The sequence below is a fragment of the Tasmannia lanceolata genome, unplaced genomic scaffold (genome assembly GCF_043159265.1).
Source record: "Tasmannia lanceolata isolate RefF3 unplaced genomic scaffold, GAP_Taslan_0.1 ptg000015l, whole genome shotgun sequence".
Classification (NCBI taxonomy): domain Eukaryota; kingdom Viridiplantae; phylum Streptophyta; class Magnoliopsida; order Canellales; family Winteraceae; genus Tasmannia; species Tasmannia lanceolata.
This window is the reverse complement of record NW_027518692.1, coordinates 30594552-30615820: the sequence shown is the minus strand read 5'-3', so window position 1 is coordinate 30615820 and position 21269 is coordinate 30594552. Positions and strand designations below refer to the sequence as shown.

Below are 21269 nucleotides of genomic sequence, written 5' to 3'. Positions count from 1 at the left end.
TATAAATAAGAGGACATTTATTTTAACTGTAAGACTAAATTGAGCAACAAAATACAATTTTGGGATTTTTCGCGTTCTCCCAAATCATGTCCTTTTAATCCAAGAAAAAAGAAACTGAACTTAGACGCCCGTACATTGGGTGGCACTGGTTTTCACCTCTACATGATAGTTGGATGCAAGTATGTACGTTTACAGAGCATCCAGAGGAGATTGAACAGCAGACTCAAATAACTGTACATGATAATGTATAACGCAGAAAATAAAATGGTTGAAATAAAAGAATCTGACAAAAAACCCTTCACATACACATCCCTTTCCTTCACCGAAAAGTTGATGAATAAGTGCAGATAGTGGTCAGGACCTAGGCAGCAAGAGGCAGCATTAGCGGAAAGGCTGCATTTCTTGATGAAATTTCATCCTATAACATGAAAAGATACACAAATTCAGGTCATGGAAAAGATAGAGAAGACAGACCAAATGATAGCAAACAGTGACGCAAACTTTTCCGAGGGATTACAGATGTAAAACATGTAAATAATAATATTAAAAGAGCTGAATCATTGGTATGGAAGTATGATTACTGGTTCGAATCCTAGGTTTCTATTCGAGTGCCATTGAAATTGATGATTCACAAGTAAAGTTGGATTCAATTAGAAAAAGAAAATTGTATATAAATGATAAGAAACACTAAAATGTAATGGGATTGCACCATAACAAGACTGACTTCTTCTCCATGTCCGATAGATTTGGGTGCTACAAATAGTTCGATACTATTTAAAAGTGCTAAGAAATGTCATGAGTAGAACTTTGTGTGGAATGTTTGAAATTGGTTGATTTGGATGTCTTATTTTCTCTAAACTTTTCTACTGTTAGATATTAAAATTCCAAATAAGTGTTTCGTGTTTTTTATTGGTTTCATAAAAATATTTAAAACCTTTGGTGAATGTTGTAATGCCATAATGACTGGATTTCTTCTTGCTGGGACTTTTTTTGGATCCACGTATGGGGACATCTTGTCTCCTGATCTTCTTTTACTTTAATAAAATCATTACCTTTTCAAACATTTATACATATGAGGAAAGTGTTGGTGAGCTTAAGCTCACCAAACTTATGGTGAGCTTAAGCGCCCAATCACATTGGGGCCTACTTTGTTAGGATGATCCAAAGCATTCATTTGAAAGGCCCTTACATAGATGGGGTGTGTACCAAAAATCAGCTCCATAGGATCATCCTAACCCATCCATTTGTGGAGGTCAAAATGGACAGACATTATTTGTCCACAAATCTGCCCATTTTTGTCCTCCACAAATGGAGGGGTTAGGATGATCCTATGGAGCTGATTTTTGGTACACACCCTATCTATGATAGGGCCTTGCAAATGAATGGTTTGGATCACCACAGAAAATGTGGGACCCATGTGATTGGGGCGCTTAAGCTCACCAACACTTTCCTCCATATATATATAACCTTCTGGTTTATGAACCACTCTTCTTATCAAGGCTTAAGATAAAAAATGAGATTTCTATAAGACAGAAGAGATTACTAAACAAATAAACTGATCTAGTTAGAAAAAGTCTTTTTAAAAATTCATATAAAGCAAAACGTGAAAGATGAACTAAAACATTCTTACGTTCAATCAAATGGCTTGGCAAGAGCAGGTTTTACATCAAGGGGGCAACAATATCCAGATTCTTTTGCATTGACCAGCCTTGAGGGTAGGAAAGTTGAGGAGCTTCCAAATGTAGATGCCAAACCATGATTCTCGAGCAGTCCATTGGCAACCCTTCCATTTGGCTTTCATCTTCCACAACTTGCTCAATGAATGTACTCGCCTGCAATTTCGAATTTCGGGAAATTTCGGTTTCAGTCCCAATGGAAATCCGAAATTCCGGACCTTTCAAACCAAAATTTCGGATTTCGGCCAAAATTTAAAACCATGGTTCTAGGACGAATGAGATTATTGAATAAAAGCAAAGAAATGCAAGCAACACTAGTGTTTACATATTTGATGTGAGAAAACTTACTTGGAGTCCTTCATTGACTTTGTCTAGCTGCCTAATAGATTCGGGAGTGGGCCGATGCCATCTCTTAGGGTCCCAAAGTATAGTGCTATTGAAGGCAAATCCCGACATGTCGGAATGGAATCTCCTGATTCTCTTAGTTCTTTCATTTGTGTGCCATCCAACAACTTGGCTGTTGTTGCACACGGGACCGTCCAATATTGCTTTGTTCTTGCTTCCCATAAGCATGGCAACTGGCCATGTTCCAAAACGACTGCAAGTCAAAAACAAAAACAAAACAAAAAAACTAGTCAAGGCAATAACACAAGAAAGAACCTGATGGACAAAGCACAGAACTAATAGAGAAAATAGAAAAATTAGAAAACACAGGGTACTTCTCTTTAGTGTTTATACTATGAATGATCAAAGTGTTGTGGGGATGTCTTGTATTCTGGCATTATACAGGGCCTGATGGACTAATGTGTGCGACGCACACGCGGGTCGAGCTGGTAGCATAAAGCAGTGGGGGGCAGCGAAATATAAGCCACATGTAGTGGCGTTGATATATAAGCCACATCGATATATAAACACAAGATTTTAATTTTCGGATTCTTCATCTAAAGGTATTTCGGTAAATCTCTCCATGTCAGCGTTGATATATAAGCCACATGTTAGGGTTACATGATCAGGTTTTTTTCTTTTATGTTTTCTTGGCCAAGAAGAAGAGAGTTTGTAACCCTAGACCGAAATAGTGGAAAATCTCCCCCCGTGGACGTAGGCAGCGTCGAGCCACGTAAATCTTGTGTTTCTTCTGTGATTGTGTTTCTTTGCATCGTTCTTTTGGTGTTTTTGTTGCACATCGTGGTTGATCCTTGTCGAGAAGGTATTTCTCGGTTTTTCTAAATAAAGGATGAGAGAGACCACAAAAAGTTGTCTGACTAAGCATTCATGACCATTTACACCAAACTTGTTATCCAAAAGAAAAGTTAAAATGTTATCTCTCACTAAAAGAGAAAGGAGATCATGCATTTATAATTATTAGTTATTACTATAGCAAGAGAATAAAGAAAGGATTAACAAACACAAGTGCTAATCAAACTTCCTCCATATGCAAAGATAAGGGAGTTAGAAACAAAAAGGAACATCTTACATTATTTGTTTAAAAATAGTAGACAGATCAGTTATAAGTAACCCTATCCACTATGAAAAAATTATGAAAGAGATTTGCAACTCCAAGCAATAAGCAACTAAGGTGACTTTATAGTATTAGCAAAACAACCCAACTATTTGATGAGAATGCATCCTTCTCGTTTTCTTTTTATTTCTTTGCTTCAGCCGTTGCTCTCGTTCTGCTTTCAAGTTATTGGTTTGTAATTAGATTTCCCATCTTATTATCGAAATAGAAAGGAAGTTCTAAATTGGATACCTACAACCATTTTATTTTTGCTTTCTTTGGTTTCTTCTCCCTCGCTCTCATATGCGTAAGTTGGTAGCAAAAAACTTCTACCCAAAATGCAACTCTTACTTTAGAATCTAGCTAATGCTACAATATCTCATGTTGCTCCTACTGGAAACTACTACTGGCATTCATGGTTTTAAATTTCCACCGATACTGACATGAAACGATTTAAACTGAAATGCATATGGAAACCAAATCTGTAAATGCATTAGTGGTATACTATATCAGTATGTGTCATATAATTATATTTATATGAATTGCATGTATAATGTAATGTGTGTACTGTGTATACATATTTATATGTATTACACGTGAAACGTGACATGTACGGAACTATCAGACATGCATGACAACACAAGTCACTAGGTGGTCGATGTTACTAAACCATTATGGATGTTGCCTTGCTTATGTGATAGTTTTTAAGAGTATTTGTATTTATTCTATGATTTCCTAAAGTTTCGTCTTAAAAGTCCATCACTTTTAGATGTTTCCATAATTTTACAGGATTTCCACCAAACTTTCCAACCAAAATCAAAAGGTTTCTGTTTATGTGATGACAAAAACCAAAGCCAAAATCGAAATTTAAAACCTTCTTGGCATGATCCCATCAAGATCACCTACTAATTGTAAATTCTATAACTTTTTTAAATCACTAAATTTAATTATTTCTTCAATAAATCTGATAAATCAAACTTTAGGTTATATTGAATATAAATAAAGATCATAAATATTCAATATTAATTTAGAAAGCAGCACCCAAAATGCTCCCATTTTCTGAATTTTTTACTGATGTTTCTCCACTCCAGCAACCAGACTAGCTAAAATTTCTTGCAATTAAGTTGTGCACGTCATGGAGACTTGAAAAAGAAAAAGAAAACAACTTAAACGACAAGAAACTTTTGAATCTACTTTAATCATGTTCCTCTCTTTTCTTCAATTACACACTTCTCGAAATCACCTTCAGATAAGATTTTAGGTACATCAGGAGTTCAATGGGTTATTGATTGAATTTTCTTAGAGGATTGAGATTAGAAACTACTGAGTTTGATTGCTAGATGTTTCAACATCAGTTTTAGGTCAACTGCCAGAAAGCATCGGTTCCACTTTTAATTAAACTATGGACAAACAATACTGAACAAGTTAATAAGTATAGATAATGACTTTGATACTTGTGATTTGGAAAGAAAATTGACTTATCTAAGATTCAGAGAGGAACTATCACTACTTGATCCTGGTTTGTTTGAACATGGAATTCTCAATAAGTTTATTTGATGTTGTAAATTATGTCAAACGATTCAGGTTTCTAAAATCCCCAAAGCAACACAACTAAAAACATGGTAGAATTAAATCTTATTCCATCACCTCAAGTATTATACCTTTTTACCGAACAAATTCGGTGTATAGTGTGGCATGGTATCTTTAATTCATGATAATAACTCATTGGAATGGGTAAGTTAGTGTCAAGTGACAACACGGACCTTCTGCTTATCAGAAAGCTTGCCCTCCTCCCATATGCAATCTATCTATATCTATAAAGCTGAATGTGGTAAGCTGGGGTGTCACCACATGGCACCCCCACGTGGTACCCCGAAATTTAAAAACGCTTGCATTCCCTTATTTAAAAAACGGCTTTTTTTCAAGGATAATACCGCAAGGAATTCCAAAAGTTACTCTTTCCAAATATCTATAAAGTTGAATGTGGTAAGCTGGGGTGTCACCACGTGGCACCCCCACGTGGCACCCGAAATTTAAAAATGCTTGCATTCCCTTATTTACAAAATGTCTTTTTAAGGATAATACCGCAAGGAATTCCAAAAGTTACTCTTTCCAAATTACATGGCACGTTTCCTAATGCCTTAATCAATAAGTTATCGATATTTATATTGTTGATAATTTATCTTTGACTGATTTGGTTAGACGACCCATCTTATTTTTCTCCGTTCCCGTCTCAAACACGTTTCATATTCCTAAGCAAGAGTCAAAACCCAAACGACACTTCTCTTTCTCTCTATCTCAACGGAATCGCCCCGTGCATCGCACGGGACTGCAACTAGTTTTACAAGAAACTCCAATTTTTAAACTTACTAAATTAGGGCAACAAGGCAGATTCACATAAACAGATTGTTTTTAGTATTACTTATACATAATTGATATGGTTTTAAACATATTTGTATTTTCTTTCTTATTGGTGCAAAAATTTATAAAAGAAAGAGAGAAGGAAAACACACCACAACCAAGATGATCAATCAAAAATACAGAGAAAAGAAAATTGCAGTCCACTTTGATGAGCTACTCAAGTGGGAAAAGGTACTGACAACCAAGAAATCCCTGGACGCAGCACTCTGAGCCTAGGAATCCGCATTGGTCTTAGGTGACCTGTGCATGTGCTGAAAAGAAGTCGTTTCAATATGATCTACAACTTCCTCACGAGAGTCAGAGAATCTCTAAGGAAAGCCCTTTCCATCCTCAGGGTGGGTCGATGAGAAGGATGCCCTTCCAAAGGGCAGGCACTTCTGCCTCATTTGAATCTTCACTCCAATGGGACCCAGGAACACCCATTGAACCTCTCCGTAAGGCCCACAAAGGATTCCACTAATATCACCTGGAATGGGAATGTGTTCCCTATGCCTGAGCCATACTTTTTTGTATTTATCTAGATACATTCTATTTTATGTTTATATAAAGAATATATTCTCCACTATCATCACATACTTGTAGAAATGCATTGGACTTCGCAAGGTTGTCAGGTGCAACACTTCCCAATCATATGTGACAAATATCAATCCAGGTCTAGTTACAACACCACCAAGGCAATATCAGATTGATCTTTTATCATGGGTTGTGGCAAGAGCATGCTCGAATGAATGTCTGTATTTCATTTATATGATGTTTGGGTCTTCAAGCTCCCAAAGATATTTTCTTATATACACAAATAACATTTGGTGTAGGATATCTCAATAGAGTTGTTTTTTGCACTGTCTCATTATTTTGGTCATTTCATGAAATTTAAGAGCTCTCTTGATAAGATACTAAGTTACTAACAACATAGATAAGGTTATATAGATATTACTTTCGGAAGGCAAGTTACTATAAACAGCCATGAAGAGCGTCTGGAATTTGGTTTAGGCCATAAGCCTTAAATACAGATAGTGGTCTTTATATCAGGATAAGAAATGAAAATCGATCAATCAACTAGAAAATCACTTAACCCCCCCCCACCCCCCCCCCCCCCCAACACACACACACACACACACGACCTATCAATAGCAATCCAATCAAAATTATCTCTCCCTCTATTTTCTTGAAAATGTTATAATAAATCTCTTCACAACTACACCCTAATCACACTAGGATTCAACTAGAATCAGAACATAAAATACTATACATCTAGGCCTATGAGTTCTCCCTGATGGGGATCAGCCTTCATGAAAATCAGAAAAGAAGCTAAATATGATAATGGGGCCCATCAGAAATGCATTAGGATCTTTCTTTTATTTTTATCAGAGTATATCGGACTTACTGGGGATTTTAACATGATTGGGATGGGTTAATAGTTTCTTTAAGTTAGGATTTACTATTCACATGTCATTATTCATTCACAAACATTTTTAGTTTTCATTTCCCACTTAACAGGGGGATTCACAGCAAATACTACCTTGGCTCATTATTGCCGAGACAACAACGGTCTACTTTTTCACATTCATTGCACAATGCATGCAGTTATTGACAGAAAAATCATGGTATACACTTTCGTGTACTAGCTAAAGCGTTACGTATGTCTGGTGAAGATCATATTCACTATGGTACCGTAGTAGGTAGACTGGAAAGGGAACGATCTAGAATAAGGACTTAATCGTAAGGAAGCCCACATGTTAGAGTTTTGAGATAGGAGAAGAGTCTAGAAGTTATAGGAGAGATATATTTGTACATGTGTGTGCCGTAGTGCCTAAGTTATAAATTTCGTTTCGTTCACCATTTCGTTTTGGCGACCGGAACGGAACGTTTCGGTGTTTCGTCCATTTCGTTCAACGTTTCTTTTGAAAATTTTCGTTCCGCTAGGACGAGGGGAATTTTTTTAATAGTTAAAAATATGAAAAAGTCCAAAAAAAAATCAGAAATTGTTAGAAAAATATAAGAAATAATTAATTGAACAAAATATGTAAACGATCCAACATTTACTTAAAGGAAAATCACTATCAACTGAAATGCATGTGTTGACCAACGTGTTGACCAGTGCCTTGACTAGTGCCTAACAAGATGAAAAAAATTTAGAGACCAAATTATAAGATTTTTTTACCGGACTTTTGGGATTTAATAATGTTTTGACATGATAGAATTTATGAACTTTTAAAATTAGAAAAATACCCCATCGTTTGGAAGTAAGGATTTTGACCCGACCCATTTTTTCGAATTTTATACTAGAACTGGAAAGTTGACTATTTGCCCTTTTAGATTTGGGTCTTAAACTATTTTTAATAGATCCAAATAGGGGTATTACCTTATTTACATGCAAATCTTAAGTAAATGTAAATCTTAAGAAAATGGACAGTAAAAATAGTAAAGACATTAACTTTACATGTAAATATTAGGAAGAAAATGGAAGAAGAAAAGAGAACCAAGAAGCAGAAACAGGAAGAAATGAAAAACAAAAAAACAAAATTTGGGAATTCAGGATGAAACAAGGCATTCTGCTTGTTTCGTCCGGAATTCCGACCGGAATGGACCGGAGTAGAATATATGGCCGTTCCGTTCCGGATTCCGGTCCATTCCGGCTGGAACGGAATTTATAATTTAGTATAGTACAAACTTGATGATGATGATTATGAATAAAATTTCAGTATTTTATTTACAACCTATGAGTGTGATGCCTTGACAACCCTACAGTGTGATGCCTCATGCCATGCCCTTGGTATTTATCCTTCTAACAAAGTATTTAGATCTACTTTTTTGTATTTATCAGTTTGCTTCTAGTTCTTTCTCCCTTTCTTCTAGTAAGTTCTTTATTGTTTCCATCATAAATCTCTTTCATCTCGTGACCATCTTTTAGTTTTCTCATAGTTTCATTGTCTTGAATCCTGCTTGTGTCTAGGGTTTAAGGTTTCATCTCCAACCCTGCAATCTTTTAGATCTAGACTGTTCACTCATTTTTTGCATTTGAATTTCAACGGAAGCCTTAGGTTTACCCAAAGCATGTTAGATTTACTACTTGAACCCAATTTCTTCTTGTCATAGTGTATCCTCCATCCACTTTCATCAAACCCTAGATTCACTTTTCCTAGCTTTCTTCCCTTTTAGCCTTTGCATCAATTTTGGTATCAGAACGAGGTTCGCAGTAGTGGGATTTTAAGGGAATACGATGGCTGATGAAGACCTTGATCAAGAAGCTGACACCTCACAGATTAGCTTAGTAAGACATATTCTGGCATCCCTAAAGTAAAAGAGAAGAAAGATTGGCTACGAATGGCTATCTTCAACACTATTGTTCTATGTAGGGATAAAGAATGTCAACTAACTATCGATTGTTTACATTTGGATACAAAAAAAATCATCGAAATCCATATAAGTAGAATGGGTTGATAAGACTGTGGTTTTAAATTTCCACCAAAACCGAGATGAAACGATCGGAATATTTCTGTTTTCATCCCCACTGAAATGATACCGAAATTGAAGAGCATACCGAAAGCAAAATCGTAGCTGCATTACTGATATACTATATCGGTACATTTTACATAATTATAATTATATGAATTTCATGTGAATTATAGTTTATATATTATACATAAATATTTATATAAATTGCAAGTGAAATGTGGTATTATATAAGAATTGTTATGTGAATTGCATGTGAAATGTGGTTATATATAAAATTATAATTATATACGAACTGCATGTGAAATATGGTATTAACTGAATTATAAGACATGTGCGACAGCACATGTCACCGGGTGTTCAATGTTATTAAACCACTATCTTGATTTGGCCGATACTTTGAATTTATTGCCGACTCATGTGTCATGCCGTGTCCGACACGACACGCATGTCGACACTCCTTTGGACACTTTTACTTGTATTGCTGGAAGTGTTAGACTTAATGTGGGTGTGTGGACATATTTTTGTACTGTGTCAAGTGTGACATTCTGTTTTTTATTGAATATTGTGTTTACCTCATTTAGACAACTCGTATCCATGTCGAAACTGGACACACGAATCCATATCCACAAATCATGATTACATAGACTTTCTATTTTAGCCGTGTCCCCGTTTCTAAAGTTTGGGGGTTTGCCGTGTCGACACGCGACACTCGTGTCCGTGTCCACAAATCATAGCCACTATAGATGATTGTCTTGCTCATGAGATGGTTCCTAAGGGGGTATTTATGCTTATTCTAGCATTTCTTGATGTTCCATCTGAAGATTCCATCATTTGCATATATTTCCACCAAACTTTCCAACCGAAACCAAACTGTTCCATTTTCATGGTAATAGCGGTAAAATGATGGGCAGTCCCCCAGATTAAGGTTCTGGTCCGAAAGGGTGTGGGTTCAAATCCCACTCTCAACACCAGACTTTTCAAAAAAAAATGACGGGCAGCCCCTATGCTTTAACTAACTCAACTCCGTATCAAGGTAATCTTGAAACCGAAACTTAAAACCTTGGATAAGACCACTATCCTAGTAACTCAACAACGTTTAATTTTTTTCAGTATCGATAATTATCATGATTCTGCATGGTGTGATGTTATCCCTATGAGGCTATGACTGTGACAATTATATTTCTTGGTAGACCTTGGATGTATGTTATAAAGGTGTATCTAGTGGAAAGGCAAATACTTACTATTTCAGATATACTTGTAAGAATATCTAGCTACCAAAGATAGTATTCTTGGCAGAAGAATACTATAGGAAACTCCTAAGTCTGTGAACATCAAAGCGAAGGTCCATAGCATAGAACTTTATGACAACTCTGAAAAGAAGAGCATGTTTTAGGATATAGAATAATTTGCAGTTGTATCTGGCAAAAAAAAAAGTTAAAAAAAAATTGTTTTCTTTGATAATTACGTTCAATCTGGCTTGCGTGGAATAGTTACTCTTAAAGAGAATAACTTCAAGTGACAGTCAAATGTTGAAATTGTTATCTAATGTCGATTCTGCCAATATTTGGCTCACTTACATTGTTTGAGGATAAAGTAACTGCAATAACTAATAAGTATGCCCAGAGAGGAAAAGTTGTTAGAAGAAAACTATGGAAACTTAAGATGGAGACAAAGGAAATTGGTGCTCTCCAAGCTACCAAAAATAATTTGGAAAAGCAAGTTGAAGAACTTACCTGGCAAATACAACCAAAGAAATGCATGAGGGTTGATATGGAGGAAGCTAACACATAAGAAAATGAAAAAAAAATTGCAATCTGCCATATATGATATGCAACTTCAATTCCAGAAAATTAAAGCACTCTTGATAACGGATCAAGAGGTCGCAAAAGGGGCAGCAGAGCAGGTCCCAGATACAACTATTTATTGAACAAAGCATGATCAATGGTTTGCAAATGGACTAGTCAATTGTCGGTGTTAATAATTTACAAGGAATCAAATGTGGCCAAAGAGTGTGTGAAAATCACCTATCATTAGGAAGATTATTGATACAGAGTTTTCATATTCAATATTGATACAACAAAATTTTTATTCCTACTCACAATCAAGGAAAAAATGATGGATCTAATCATGCAATAGAAAGTGATGAGCAAGGTTTTGGTCTACAACCACTTCATAAAAGCTTAAAGTCGACATAGAAGGTGTGCATGATGGTGATTAAGTCTACTAGAGGAAAGGACTAACAGAAGTATCTTGCTCAATGGAAATATCTTGTTTGATGGAAATGACAACTATTTTCTAGTCATACATGCATCACTGTCGAAGAGTTTCAACATACCAAATCTAGATCCCTACGAGCACTACCATACCATTTACTCGAAGGGGTCACATTCTTTTCAAACAGGGGAGAATGATGGGGATCATCCTTCACATAAATTAGAAAAGGGGCTACAAATGATGATGGGACCCATCAAAACTCTTTACGGATTTGTCTTATATTTTTCATAGGGGCATTTTGGTCTTATTGGGAATTTTAATGTAATTGGGATGGGTTAGTAGTTTTTTTTAGTAACGTTTTATTATCTATGTGACAATATTCACCCGCATATTATCAGTTTTTATTTTCACGAATTTTAAATGAGAACTTTCTAGTGGTCACCACATGTAAGGGTTTTGAGTTAAGAAAAGAGTCAAAAAGTTGTAGGAGAGACCTATATGATTCCTTGCGACCCTATAGTGTGATGCCTTGGCATTTATCCTTCTTCTTCTATCAACGGTATTTAGATCAACATTTTTATTTCTAGTTCTTCTTTCATATTTTTGTTTTAGACTTCCACCAGGAATCTATTTTCCTATAGTCATTGTTTTCCACCTGTGTTTTAGTTTCCCATAGTTTCATCCTCTTGAATCTCAAATGCATGTATAATGTTTAGGGTTTCATCTCCAAAACAGCAATCTTTTAGATCAAGACTGTTCGCTTATTCTTTGCATTTGAATTTCACGGGAAACCCTAGTTTGACCCGGTACACATCAAATCTGTTGGCCGAATCCCATTTCTTCCTGTTATATTTCATCCATCAACTTTTCATCAAACCCTGGATTTCCTTTTTCCCAGTTTTCTACCCTTTTGGTCTTGCATCACTCCCACATCTAAGAATACAATTTTTAAATTTTGGCCAAAATAGCCAAAACCAATACCAAAAAAAGATGAAAATAATTGTAGGATATTTAAGCCAAAAAACCATAGCTGTCCGACTTGCTAACTTAGCCTTTTGCGTCCTTTTTGGGAGGAACTTGGGTTAGCATGGGCCCACCAGCTATAAAAATCTCCCCATGATGAGAAGAACTCGTCCTCGAGCTGAAATCAACAATTGTCGCCATTGTTGGTTTACTACATTTTCATTTCTCCTCTTTGAGAGTCAATCATGATTCTAAATTTCAGATGCTACGGAAACGAAATCCACGTGGATTTGGAAAATTATAAGATTTCTCTCGAAATTTTGAGATTTCGTTAATGTTTCGGTCGAATTATGTGAAACATGCAACAATTCATATTAAAAAAAAAAAGAAGCAAGGTTTATGTCAAAATGTTGACATTTTGAGAGAAACCTGACAAAAATCAACTCCACTCGTAGAAAAGAGAAGAACAACGAGATTCCTTAGAGATATTTCGAAAAAAAAATGAAAATAATAAAAATAAAAACCAATGACAAAGAATCTTATCTGGATTTCGCCGTGATTTCGTACCGATATGTTTCCATAATTTTACAAGATTTCGGCCGAAATTTCGTATTGAAAGCAAAAAAATTATGTTTTACTGATGACCAAAACCGAAACTGAAACCAAAATTTAAAAACTTGGACCCAATGAGTTCTACAATGTTTTTTTTTAAATGGTAGTTCTACAATGTTATTAATCCTTATCATTAGATTGGTCTCTTCTAGTGATATGATCATAATGCATTGCATGAGGGTTGGGCCTTGATTTAGTCTCATTATGTCATTTGTCTCTTTTGACTAATATCATAATATGGTCAATCTTGATTATTTAGGGCATCATAATTTGTATCTCTTCTTTATCCTCATTTTCTACAAGGTCAGCTCGATTGCACTTTAGGCACTGTTCAAACAATGACAGGTCCCGCAACAACAATAAGATATGAACTTTGATAGGTTTGATTCATTGTAGGTCCACAGTCACGACCACCTTACTTTCAAACTTTGGAAGTAGCTGCGCCAAAGATGGCATAGGAATCTTGAGGAACCCCTTTCCTTGATCGAAATTGTTTCTTGCAAGTTTCTCTACCTCTAGAGCTAATCGATGTAGATCACTAGGCCTGTGGATATTCTTAAAAGCAAGCTCATGTTGGAAGTGACTTCTAAGTTAGTTGATGTCTTAAGTGATTATTGGCCTTCCAGTTCATGGGAATATACTCTGAGTGAAAGTTTATAGAATTCCTCGGCATAGTTGGTAATTCTTATCTCAGTGTCCTAAATTTTGACAATGGAGATCGAGATCTCAAACATAATTGATCATTTTTTTTGTCACAGCACTTCAATAATTTCCATATAGAGATCTTCTCCTTCCCTTAATTGCAGATTGTCCCACCACTTAGAGAATATGTGGAGAAATTGGTAGCAAACCAACTTCACCTTCAATGATCCTCGACGTCTTCATTAATGTGTGATGCTTTGAGAAAAATATAGGCTTTCTGAGTACTAAAATAGCCTATGAAAAATTGATAGCAAACTCCAAAACAGTGGGCTTAACAGTCAGTGAACGACCATGTTGTGATCAAGATGAGATGGCGATAGCATAACGCAGTGGGATTCTTGTTGTAATTGAGCAATGAATCCCATGATAGTCGCGACAAGAATGGTGGGGTGTCAGGAGTGATAGTGAACTCTAATAGCAGGGAGGGCTATCGTGACAGTGATTGAGAGGGTGGGGATGGCAATCGGTAGCTGGTAAGGTGCATACGGAAAGTGATGGTGATGGAGACGGAATGGGGTGGTATGATAGAGGGTGATAATGGCGGAGGTTCAGGATTGGTGAAGTAGACGTGTTGCACAGCGAGCCACAATGAGGGTGGGGGTAGAAGGGTAAGAAGAGAAAAGTTGGTACAGATTCAAAAATTAAAATTTTGTATCGGGGCGAATTTTATAAAGTAAAGGGGCAATTTCGCCATTGTAAGAAAATCTAAACAAAAATATAACACAGCGTGGGAGCAATTAAAAGGGAGCCAAAATATAAGCTCCCTAATAAAAAAAAAGCTCAAAAGAACGGACTGCATAAGCCTTTCAATCTTCATTAGGGCCCAAGGGACTTGGGCCTATCACAAAAAAAAAAAAAAACGGAGGGGTGAGTGCCATAAAAAGGGAGCCAAAATATAAGCTTACTAAAAAAACGCTCAAAAGAACAGACTGCATACGCATTTTTAATATCAATTGAGTCCCAAAGGGACTTGGACCTAGGTTCTTATCGAGTCTCAAATGAGTTTCAGTTTCTCCAAACCGTGGTTCAAGAATACAGACATCAGGTGAGTAGCAACTTGCAAGAATCATCAAATTTCTAAGCAAGCCAACATGTGAAACTCTTGAGTCTTGACTATGAGGAACGACAAGAAAAAAGGATAAAAACTATGGCAGCTACATACCGTCATATGGTCATGAAAAGATCTGTCACCATCTCTTTTACGATAATTATTTGAAGGGGTAATCAGTATAAAGTAAGGGTTAACTCACAAGTCACATGATGTTTTAAAATTTAAACATTAGCACTCTAAATACACATTATTTAACAACCATACTATACACCAACAATTAAATCCTAGCACTGCTTGAACAGAAAAATCCAATGCAACATCCACATTTTAATTATGTAGAAAATAGTATCAGGAAAATGATATTATGTAAAATCTAATAACCAACACGAGATCATTCAAAAGGAAAAAAGAAAACTCCCACAAGAGATAACTGTATTCATCTAGACAGATCTGTAGCTTTACCAAATAGTAAATCCTACTAAAAATAATGCCTAAACGAATTTATCAAACAATAAGATGAAGACATTCAATGGGAAAACAGATTTAACAATAAGAATTTATCATAGATTTGACAATAAGAATCCATCATCCACATTACGGATGTTCACAGACTCCAAAAAATTACCAAAATGATGCAGCAAGACAGAAAAGATCAATATAGCAACATGCTTAAGAGAAACGATCCTTCCTGGTGAGGAGACGTGCCCTTTGTGAAAAGGGGGAGGAAACATTGAATCATTTATATCTGCATTGTGAAGTGGCGTTTAGAATTTGGGAGAAGGGAGGGAGAATTTCATCGTGATTTTTTTCACAGGTGGTCACGATTCAGTATGTCATGGGTGTTCAAGGGTGGAAACTTAATTGGTGATCAGGACCTTTTGGGGGTGACCCCTTAAAACAATTCTGTCATATTTGGGAAAAAAAGAAACATGAGAATTTTTAAAGAAAATCCAATTCAATAGGAAGATTTATTATAGACATTAAAATCTTTCTCCGGTCCTTTGGGGAGAATAGACACTAATAAGTCGGAGGTGAGAGCTCCAGTAGGGGGGCTTGCTCATCTTCAATGAGTAATTATCCTACTTGCTAATTGTGGAAGGAGATTAAAAGAATGTAGTGTGTTGGGCTAAAGAATTATCTCCGAGCCCATGTCGACAAGTGAGATATATCATGGAGATTCTAATGGTCTATCAATTTTTCCTGAATAGCAAAGGTCTGTCATTGTTTTCTTATGTACATTGTTGAATAACATGTATTAGGCTAGTTTAGACAATACTTGTAGTAGTTAGGAGTATTGTAGTCTTTGTACATTCGTTGCCCTAGTTGGGCCTTATATATACATCATTTTACATGGGAGCTCCCTAGTGGAGACTTCCATCTCTCTACTCTTCTTCCTCCTCACTCCCAACCCTAACTCCATTTCTAACATGATATCAAAGCCAATGGGCTGATCCTTAAGAAGGAAAGAAGAAGAGTCTATCTCCCTCCGCGCCATTCACGCCTTCACAACATTTTTTTTGTTTTCTTGATGTCTCGCATCCTCTATCTCTAAATTTATGTGTTGTGCAAACCAAATCCCTTGTTTTTCTCCCTCAAATCTCAAATATCTCAAACATCTCTCTCGTAATCTCCCTATTTCCTTGTCTGTTAAACCCATTTTTTTAAGATCTCTCTCTCTCTCTCTCTCTCTCTCTCTCTCTCTCTCTCTCTCTCTCTCTCTCTCATTTCCTTTTTGCCGAGACCACAAAATCTCCCTAAAATCGCACTCTTTCTCTCTCATTTCGTCAAACCCATTTCGTGTTTAACCCATTTTCCCTCTGTCGTATATCTCAAAACAAAAAAAAAGTCATGTATGTGTTACTTGCGTAGACCCATTTTGGGTTTTCCTCCATTCCAAAGCTCTCTTCGTTGTCTTCTCTTGAGGGGGAGTGTTAGTGTTGTTTTCTTGTTAGTGTTGTCTTAGTATCGTCTTCCCAAGGGAGTCTTGTCTTGTTTTCATGTCTCTTCGTGTTGTCCGGCTTTATGCCTTATCTCTTCGTGTTGTCTTGATATTGTCCCCCTTGTCTTGTCATCTTCAGGCTCATGTAGTTTCGCCCCAGAGGGAGTGTTGTTTTGCTCCCCAGTCAGTCTTGATGTCTTCTCGGCTTTATGCCTTATCCTCTCTTTTCTGGGCGATGGTGTCCCCATCGTTGGTCAGCTCATTTCAGGTGACGATATTCATGCAGTCGACCTTGTCTCCATACGATGGTTTCCCCATTGTTGGTTGGTTATCTTCTCCCTCCTTTTCTGGGCGATGGCTTCCATATCCATCGTTGGTCGGCTCTCTTAAAGGTGACAGTCTTTTCCCGTCGATCTCTCTTTTCCAGACGATAGTTTCCCCACCGTTAATCGGCTCTTTTTCAGGCGACAATGTTCATGCCGTTGACCTAGTCTCCAGACAATGGTTTCCCCCATCGTTGGTTAGTTATCCTTTCTCCTTTTTTGAGTGATAGCTTCCATATCCATCGTTGTTCGGCTCTGTCACAGACAACGGTCTTTTTCCGTCAACCTCTCTTTTCTAGGCGATGGTTTCCCTATCATTGGTAGGCTCTTTTCAAGCGACGATGTCCATGCTGTCGACCTAGTCTCCAGACAATGGTTTCCTCATCGTTGATTGATTATCATTTTTCTCTCTCTCAATCCCTTCTCTCCATGTGACGGTTTCCCCATCGACCTTGTCCCGATGGTTTTCCTATCGGTTGTTATCCTCTTCACTTGGCGCTGTGTTGCTTCGCCAATGTTCACTGTGCGCACCTTTGGTGTGCCTTTTTTTGCATGTTGGATCGTAGTTGTTCCTGCCATGGTGCCTCCATTGCTTGTGATATGCGGATCTGTTCGTCGTGCTCTCATTCAAGGAGAGGCCATGTTTGATCGCTCTCACTGTTGTGCTACTTCAGGGAGCTGTTATTTGTTATGGCCATTGATCTCGATGATGTTTACTATGGCCGTTGTTGTCCTTTTTAGTATTATGTATTCATCACACCAGCTTGAGGAGTGTTATACCAAGCTGGATGTGTGTATGGGCTTATAGTACTTTTTTTATTTATAGTCCTTTTTGTTATATTTTTTAGTTGTAGTAGTTCTTTGTAGCAAGCTAGAGTACATAGTATATACAATCCATGTTGAGGGAGAGTGTTGAATAACATGAATTATGGTAGTTTAGACATTACTTGTAGTAGTTAGGGGTATTGTAGTCTTTGTACATTGGTTGCCCTAGTTGGGCCTTATATATACATCATTTTACATGGGAGCTCTCTAGTGGAGACTCTCCATCTCTATACACCTCTTCTTCTTCCTCACTTCCAACCCTAACTCCTTTTCTAACATACATATTCGAAGAACAGTAAAAGAAATGGTAGACGGAGTTGCCAAAGAGGGAGTAGAAAGGGACACTTTGGTGATTAGCGAATTGCTACCTTGCAATAAATCTTTTGTGTTGTGTTTTTCTATTTTGTTAGAAGATTTTTTCTGTACTTCTTTCTGTTCTCACTAAAAAAATGCAGTAAGGTTTCCTAACCAAAACAATGTAGATGAAAATAGTAGTGAAGGAGAAGTTATGCAATAGAAGAAAATATGTGTTGAAGGTTCCACAGGCAAAATTCCTTGAATCACAGTCACAATTTTGTGGTGTAAAAAGAAAAGCATAAAGCTCCGAAAATAATAGAACAGCTAAGAATAAATTTCCGCCATATCTCAGCCTTGGGAACCGCCGGAGAGTGGTTTTGTCAAATTTAACTTCGATGGCTCTAGTCTTGGTAATCCGGGGCCTGTCGGTCGCCATTGGAGGAGTGCTTCGGGATGAGAAGGGCGAGATTAAATGGTCTTTCGCATGTCCTTTGGGTATTACCGATTCTAATAAGGTGGAAGTTAGGGCAGTTCACCAAGGGATTAAACTATTGTGTGGGTGTGGGTGTGTGTGTGTGGGGGGGGGGGGGGGGGGGGGGGGGAGGGATTTCGATCATATAGTGGTTGAAGGAGACTCCATCAATATGATTTGATGGCTTTTTGGCTCACATTCGTTTCCTTGGGGCTTTGTGGATTATTTCAATGTGGTTAGAGACATTGTCGGGTCCTCTACTATTTCCTTTCGCCATGTTAAGAGATCGGCCAATGGGGTGGCAGACCATCTTGCTAGAAGGGGTTTTCATTCGGCAGCCTTAAAGCAATATGATTTCCTTCCACCTTGATTGGTTATCTTGATGTATTGTATTTATTTGTGCTCTAGCACATTCTTTGTATCTTTGACCATCTCGGTCCGATTAATGAATTTTTTACCATTAAAAAAAAAGGATAAATTTCAAACAGAAGAGGAATACCTGATCTTTCTCATTTGCTCAAAAATATCAACTGAATAGACATTATGATCATCTGCAAAGTATACGATTCCATCGAGACGGTGCTTTTCAATGTGAGAAAGAGCTGCATTTCTTTGGTGAGCGCATTTATCTTTTATGCTGGTCAAATTAGCCTCACATACAAGATGCCTGTACATAATCCCAGATTTTCTCAAGATTTCCGCAGTTTCAACCGATTGAGAAGACATCTCCACAACTATCCATAGCAAATGAGGTGGGATGAGTCTTAATGTGTGAGCCAAACGGCTCAAATAATATGCTTGAAACGGTCGAGGGTGCGTCGGAGTCACAATTATCAAAAGCTTCTTATCCATGAAATTTGAATACTGAACAGGATATGGAGCAGAAAAGGTATCAGAAATCTCGCTTCTTGGCTCGTGTATGTCCTCCTTTTCGGAGCTAACATTGACCTTTAAGTCCTTATTCTCGAGGAAAGAAGCCCTATTTCCCACAATATCAGTATCCTTGAAGGAAAATGCTTGGTGTTTGGATACAAGGTCTGTGGAGAAATCCATAGAGATGAATGGAGTGAAACCGATGAACATCCCAACCATAAAACAAACAAAGAAGTGGAAGAAAGCCCTCTTCCAGAACTGTGCCTTTGATTTTGACCTCTCCAAATGTCGGGACGATCTCCGTGAGAAAATATTGAGAACAATAGCTCGAATTCTATGCAACACCTCAAGGAAATCCACTGAACTAAACAATGCAACTAACCCTCCAGACGGCGAGTAATTCTGAGTGTAAGGTAATTTATGAGAGGGAGAAGAGACCGAAAATGTTTCACCGTTTGATACAGCTCCATCTCGCGGCACTACGGACATTGTTCTTCTAAACGATGCCATTTTTACAAGAGCACATGGAAGAACTTCTCAGAAGTCAATCTGCTATCCTTGAAAAATGAAATACATTCTCCAAATCTAGAGAAAAGCTAATCAAATAAACCATAAAAGCCAAACACCCAGATCAAGGATAACCCCATCGAACATTCCATCATCACAAAATTAAGACATCAAAGTGTACTTCATGCTGATCACTTCCTGAATTAAATCATGTAAACAACACAAAGCGAATTCCTTGTCCTCCAGATAAAATAGTCAGTTTCTCCTTAAAACAACATCAACTGAAACTAAACTCGTTCCAAAGTAATGCACATAAAAAAAAATATGATCACGTAAATGAAAAGGAGACACAAGACATCGAACTTCATCTCGATACCTTCCCCGAGCAGAGAGCAAGGAAAACTAAAGTCCTGAATCTTAAGAGAAAATATCCAATCCAATCTCTACTTAGTCCTTATGAAGAGCACTCAATAAAAACAACATCCACCTAATGCAACAAAACAATTGAAAACCCACTACAAGATAGACAAATCTAATCGAATTCCCAAATCATATCAAGCTTCGCATCGACCCTCATTCGAAGTTTCTTTCGACTCCAACACTAGGGACTAAAACTAGTTTCACCTGAACACTCATCAAACACTCCAAAAAACAAAACCCATATCAGAAACTTTGTTTACCAGTCCTAGAAAAACTACCTCCACCCAAACATTCATCAAAAACTCCACAAATCAAGACCCATGTCAAGAACTTCCTTTCCCACTCCTAAAAATCTGCAGATAACTCTGATTTGGATTTTCTGATCTGCACGAGTAAAAATTACAAAAACAAAACAAAAACAAATGCCCACTAACAAAACCCGTCATTCTAAATCTAACATTGGACCAACCAAACCCTGAACAGAATACAGAGAGATCTCGTGAGTGTAAGTGAGACAGATATCCTTTTTCAAGAGAGTAGAAAATGCCCTTTACCGGATCGAGGAGGGATAGACTGCCTATTGCTCGTTTGTCCTTTTCAAAGCTCCGAGGTCTGGGATCTGTTGAGAGGGTTTTCAATACTTCACCGATGAGGTTGGGTCAAAGAGTTTTTCTATGAAAAGAAGATGAAAGATAAGAAAGAAAAAGGTTTTGGGGGGAATTCAGTAGGGAGTAGAGGAATTGGAAAATGACCCAATCAAGCAAGCAGATTGGGAAAGAAAAGCTCCTAATTGGGACACGGACTCGGAAAGAAAATCAGACAAACGCTCCTTTTTGTTCTGTTTTTCATCATTCACTTTCCTTTATTTGCAAAATGAGTCTTCTCTAATTTTGACATAGTTATCACATTTGAGGGAATTTTGCACATGCCATAAATTTGTGACGAAATTACCCGTGGTTGATTTGTTTGGTCATCAAAAGACAAAAACATCTAGACCGGGCAAAACAGCCGGGCCCGACC

At 37.2% G+C, this 21269-nt stretch overlaps 1 protein-coding gene across 2 annotated transcripts; it reads right to left on the bottom strand.

The window, feature by feature from the left end:
- LOC143846351 (putative beta-1,4-xylosyltransferase IRX9H) lies at window positions 1-21125 on the bottom strand. 2 transcript variants are annotated; one of them, XM_077354780.1, is made up of 4 exons: window positions 18949-21125; window positions 2025-2274; window positions 1631-1894; window positions 1-418 (listed from the first exon to the last, which is right to left on the bottom strand). In XM_077354780.1, exons 1-3 carry the CDS (start codon window positions 19830-19832, stop codon window positions 1667-1669), a joined length of 1362 nt encoding a protein of 453 aa, XP_077210895.1. In that variant the 5' UTR covers window positions 19833-21125; the 3' UTR covers window positions 1-418; window positions 1631-1666. The 2 variants fall into 2 exon arrangements, with proteins under 2 accessions (XP_077210895.1, XP_077210896.1); XM_077354781.1 differs by having other exon boundaries at window positions 1631-1832; window positions 18949-21123.
- Window positions 21126-21269: the final 144 nt, after the last annotated feature.